This window comes from Neopelma chrysocephalum, unplaced genomic scaffold, assembly GCF_003984885.1.
Source record: "Neopelma chrysocephalum unplaced genomic scaffold, ASM398488v2 Primary Assembly neopelma1_26, whole genome shotgun sequence".
Lineage (NCBI taxonomy): Eukaryota > Metazoa > Chordata > Aves > Passeriformes > Pipridae > Neopelma > Neopelma chrysocephalum.
The window spans coordinates 23,389,840-23,395,839 of NW_020897695.1; the positions used below are offsets into that span (position 1 = coordinate 23,389,840).

The 6,000-nt window shown below is 38.5% G+C and overlaps 1 protein-coding gene across 1 annotated transcript in view; it reads right to left on the reverse strand.

Moving 5' to 3' along the window:
* The window catches only part of LOC113964175 (calcium/calmodulin-dependent 3',5'-cyclic nucleotide phosphodiesterase 1C-like), a 324,563-nt gene that overhangs the window by 52,798 nt on the left and 265,765 nt on the right, over positions 1 to 6,000 (reverse strand). Inside the window, exons 9-10 of the mRNA XM_027676115.1 lie at positions 2,489 to 2,637; positions 1,059 to 1,179 (exon numbers count right to left, since the gene is read on the reverse strand). Of these exons, the coding sequence (XP_027531916.1) occupies positions 1,059 to 1,179; positions 2,489 to 2,637 (270 nt within the window). The remainder of the gene's footprint in view (positions 1 to 1,058; positions 1,180 to 2,488; positions 2,638 to 6,000) is intronic.

Here is a 6,000-nt window from a genome sequence, read left to right on the forward strand (position 1 = left end):
ATATGTGTAAAACAGATCAAAATTTGGACTTTTTGTGGTCTCACACCTAGTTAATCTTAATTTCATCACAAGTCTTTATGGGACTCAGCAGTTGTGTATTTTAACACATTTAGCATAATTTTGAGCTAGAAAAGTATAAACATGCACATTTTTTCCCTTAAATGCATGTTAAAAGCATCCTACTTGCATGAGTCTCCAGTGTGGCAACACAGAGACAGCTGCGGGTATGATCTACCTCTAAAGCCATTCATGGTTTGAAAAACAAATAAAAAGATTCATTTCAAATCAAATTCTTGCAATGTCCTTTTTAAAAAAGGATTCCTGCAGTGTCTTTAAAAACAAACATAATTTTAAAAAATTGTCATATATTTTTCCTTTTTGCATTCAGATTTACTATATAACATGAAGTTATAGAACTCTGGAGGGAATATAAGCACTCAATTTTCTGCTTAGGTTACTAATTCATATTAGTGAAAAGCACCCTAAGCACTCCTTAAGAGCTCTCTCTTTCCTTCTTTTTTTTTTAAGGCAGGTCTTTAAATGTTTTTATTAATCACTTGGGGACCTTTCAACAATCACACAGAGCTCAATGATTTGTTTAGATTTGTGGGTCTGTCAACAGATGGTCCACTATGAGCTATAATCTTGATCAGTTCACCTAAAGTAAGGGAAAAATAAGCCTTTTTCATATCCACCCCAACAATGAAAGTACAGTTCTTTAAAGTACAGCTAGCCAAATTTGTTTTTATGGTTCTAGAGCTGAATGACACATATTCTATATTTTCCTAATCTAAAAGATATATTAGCTTCCCAAATTAGAATTTCTTCTCGGTAGAAAATGTTTACATCTATAAGCAGTGTATCAGAAAATTAACTTTCTAAAAGGCATAATGGTCAGTGTTACTGGTGCCAGAGGAGAAAGCTTCATACCATTTAGGAGGTTCTTACATATATCAGAGAAAAGGAAAATATCTGTGTTCGTATTTTCCTACTTCTTTGCCCAATCCTACACATTCCCTCTCAGCTGCAGAAATATGAAGGAATGGCCCTGGCTTTACCTGTCTGAAGAACTCCTCTAGCAGAGACATTGTCCAGCGATGGTGGAGATCCCAAGCCTTGGCTGGATGACTGATATCTGCTGTATGTAACAACAGTGATAAGGCTTTCGGCTTGTCAATTCTGAAAACCCAAAAGATCAAACAAATTAATTGTCTACTCCTGCAGGGGACAATGACAAAAATGTTACCTTCAGGGAAATAAGGTAATTAGAATCCTTGGCAAGCATATTAATAAAGTGATTTATCTGCTCATAAAATCAGACAACTCTGAACAACTGTCTTATTTCTCCAACATACACCATTCCTGGTATAAAAGAGATATTAAAAAATACAAAATGAAATGTTGATCAGCCTTGTTGAACAACTTTCCAGGCTTGCTTGTCTGCACTAACAGGCTTGAAGAGCTGCTGTGTTTCCCATTTCATCTGGGCTGCATTTTATACAGCTCAGAAGAGAAGCTGGTCCCTACCATCATAATGTAATGAACAATCAGGATCTCATCTCAGGGGCTCTGATGAGTCTACGCAGTAACTGATAAATGTTTCTCTGATAAATAACTAGTGTGAGATCAGAAGCGAACCCTGGCATCTGTTTTCACAGAAAAAAGGTTGGTGATTTCTTACAACCATAACCTAAGAGGCTAGCCCAAAACCTTTCTCAGGATGGGTGGTCTCATTTTTTAATTCCACTTTTTGGCTATCTGAAATAGTTGAAAGAGTTGCAGCTTCTGAGAAGACCAAGTGGCTAGTCACACTCTGGTCTGCTACAGGTATAAAATTCTTATACAGGTATAATTCTGGGACGCTTTGGACAGACCCTTGTCCAGGGTGAAAAATTGACCATCACTCAGCGCTTTGTGCAGTACAGAAAGAATTTTAAGGGGAAGAGCTGTAAACAAAATATCACAGCTCCCAGTGACATACCAGAAAGAAGAAAAGGCCTTTCCCATACTGCTCCATCTATTATTTTCCAGTTGTTCCCTCAGTGGATCTCAAGTTGTTTTCATCTGACCTCTGGTTATGAAGCAGGCCCCTTGCAGCGTTGGCAGCTGATAGCATCAGCAGAAGGGCAAAAGCGTAAGTTGTGTTCTGCAGATCTTATAACCTTGTGTCATACTTAATCTGTAGAGATGACTCAACTGAATCATGTCCTTGGTGTTACCCACCAGGAAAATGCCCAGTGAGGCTTCTCTCAACAATGGTGAACATTTCCAAGCTTTGGTCCACCAGCACAGAGTAGAGATGTGTGCATAGGGGTGCGCCAATGCCTTCCTAAGTGAATTCATTATTAATTCAACAGCAGAAGGAAAATTGATGGGGACATCAGAGAAAGTGAGGGCCTCTGGAGAACTGCTTCTGAAGTTAAACAGAATGGCAAAGCTCCTGCTGAAAATGCAGCCCCACACTGCACTGTGTTGTAAAATGACTCACCCTTCTGGCTGCTGCAAAGCATTCTTCATAGCTTTGATTTGCTGGAAGTGACAGGACATATCAGTGGCCAACACCATCTCAATCACTAGAGCTCTGAATTCTCTTTTGAATGGCATCACAATGAGAGCAGCAAGGAAAGAGAAGCACAAAACCCAGCGTCAGACACACTCCAGTTTCTTTTGTTGTCTATTTGCAAATTTTTGACAGCAATGCCTTTGTATGTAACTCTATCATCCCTCTTTCAGGGATGGGAAAGAGGATGAAGGATTTTCTACACAAACATAGAAGTGGGAGGGCTGCAAATTAAGCCAGGTGGCTGATCCTTGGTAAGAGAAATCCTAGATGTTTTTTGAAGAGCATATTGGTATTAGTACTGCTTTTTCAATTAAGCACAAACTTCTTAAATTGATTTCTTTTATAGGGCATTCTTAGATGGAAGGTAAAAACTCTTTAAAGCCTCAGAATCAGGTGAACTTGACTAAAACTGGTAGATACCTATGCTGAAAGTTTAATCACACTACTAAAAGAAAAACTACTATTTATGATGCATATATGAACTAAAGACCTTTGAGAACCTGCACTACTTTCCTGATATTATAAATTCAAATATTCCCGTATTAAGTTTTGTTAAGAAAACTTGCTGTCCTAGTTTTGGCTGGAATAGAGTCAATTTTCTTCTTAGTAGCTGCTACAGTGCTGTGGTTTTGATTTAATATGCGAATAATGTTGGTAACACACTGATGATTTTGTTTTTTGCTAAATAGTGCTTATTCCAAATCATGGACTTTTGAGTTTCCCATGCTCTGACAGTGAGCAGGTGCACAAGAAGCTGGGAGGGAGCATAGCCAGGACAGCTGACCCAAACACGCCAAAGGGATACTCCTTACCATAGAACGACATGCCCAGTATACAAACTGGAGTCACCGACCACTGCTTGGTGACAGGCTTGGCATCAGTCAGCAGATGGTGAGCAATGCTTCTGTGCGTCACTTGTTTCTCCTGGGTTATTTCTCTCTCTCTCATTTTATTACTATTATTATTATTATTAGCAGCAGCATTAGTATTATTATTAATTAACCACAACACTTGTTTAGACTCCAGATGAAATTCCTTTGAAGATGATATGGATGTCCTAAACATTTTTAAATATCAGAACCTTCTGATCTAGACACAATACAAATTTATTTTCTCTTTCTCTCAGTTCAGCTCTTCACAGGATAAAAGAGGAAGAACAGCCCAAGGTTGGCATACCAGATCAGGTTTTGTAAGATTCAGAAATGGGTCACCATTAATTTAAAATAAAAGCTACCATTCTCCTTTTCATAAATATTTCATGAAGGATGTAGTCTACTTTGATCACGTCTCTTTTGACTCTAGTGGCTGTGCTCAAGTTCTAGCCCCAGGCCACCAATGTGTAGAGACCCAAGACTTCTGTGCTTACCCCATCCCATGGATGGCACATAATGCAGCCTCCCCACCCCCAGGAATTCTGCACACTGATGGCATGAGCTGGCCTCACTCTTCCCCCACTATAACCATCTCCTCCTCCCAACCTCTAAGTACAATCAGTTGCATAGTCAACAGTGTTGTTGACTATAAAAATGTGTCTTACAGTTATATAAGATATAGATATCTTTTATGTCTTATAGTTACATATACTTACATTAAGCACGTATGTTGACTAACAATATGGTGGCTGAAAAGCAACTAATTTTAAATTATTTTAAATTTTTTTTTTTTTGCCAGCCCTGGTCAGTTCCCAGTAGCACAAATCTCACTGTCAATACAAACAAGGAGAACCCAAATGCACAGAAACATATTTTTACAAGAAAAGGGTGTGATTATTCTGTGGGAACAATTAGCACTGGGAAACAGCAGACTTTTCACTACATCCTCTGGACTGCAACTGCATCATATTGGTCTGCATGGGCTACTGTGCGCATAGCTTATTGCAGAAGGAATACAAAAGCAAAGGACTCAGTCCAGGAAAATGAGGCACTGACTGCAGTTCAAGCATGTACATATGCTTACAAGCACACACTCTAGTTCCCCTTTCATAGGTGCAAATCTGGAATATGCACATTCTCTGAACTCTGCACATATTTCAGAACATTATTTCCTCTGAAACAGAGATGACCAATACTTCAGAGATAGTAAGGATTTTACTACTGAAGAGTTCTTATTTGTTACTTCAAATAACAGGCATCACAACAGCAGGTGACTTTGAAAAGTGGAATATAAGGAATGCATGAGAGAAAATCTCAAAAGACATAACACTAGAGGATGATGTTTGTTCATTTTCTGTAGGTCAAGATAATGCTGAAATTCATTACAGAGAGAATCAAAGATAGATGTGAAACCAAGAAATGGATAAACGTATAAGTCAGATTAGAGCCTGGTACACATAGCTGTTACTTTTTGCTCTGACCATTTTTAGCACTTTGTTTCTGCACTTGTCTTCAAAGTCTACACAACACATCATGGTGCTGCAGTCTGCATGCTGCCTAGCAGCCCTGGGTAAACAGATCCCAGATATTGTTTACAAGAGGTGTTTCCACTGAAGCATCTCTGGACTATATTTAATGATTCTAATAATGCAGAAAAGTCTGTTAATGTTTCACATGACATACCTTCAGAAGAATCAGTCTTTCAACTGGACTAACACCTTTCTATTAGAGAAGCACAGCATATAAAATCAGAGGAAAAGCAAGTCAACTGAAACAGTTTCCACTTCTTTTATTTTTAGAAAATATATTAGAAAGTCTCAAAGTAGAATGAGGTAAGAGAAGAGGCTGCACTACTTTCAAATGTCTATACATTGCTGTGAAATTGTGCTAAACTATAGTGCTGGATACTTGGGCTTCATAAATATTGCCATATTGTGAAAGGGCATGCAAATTCAGCTCTCATTTCATTTCACTTACCAGTGAGATTATAAAGTCGGAGATCTCCCCGGTATTTCTGCAATATCTTGTTCTCCTTTATTCCCTAGTTCTCAAACCCAGCTTTGTAGTCAGGAAAAAGTTCATGAAGATCAAAGTTTAATTCACTCAAATGCTAACTGTCCCAAGTAATTTCTTAAATAACTTGACTCCAGAAAAGTTGTCCAAGTCTTTAAAAAATAGGTAACTTAAAACTGTACCCAAGAAAAGAAGAAATACTGCAAGCTGATAAGAAAGGAAGGAGCATTATACCCCTATAATCTACCCACTGTCCTTCTTCCATGATTCGAGGAGGAAAAAGGGATCCATTTCCTCACCATTAGAATGTACATATTGCACCTGTTCTTACTGACTACACCCTGCAGTGCATTTTCATTAACTAACGGTCCTAAAAACAACAGTGACCAGTTTAGGATCTCATGGGAGGTTTTGAGTTGTATTAGCTGCAAAATCTGACCTAAATCCTTTTTATTTCAGGCACAATCAGGAGCAACTGACACAACTTCCATCAGAATCGGGCAGTCTGAATCAGCTCTTGAGACAGATAGGGCCTGACTCCTTCCAAATCTG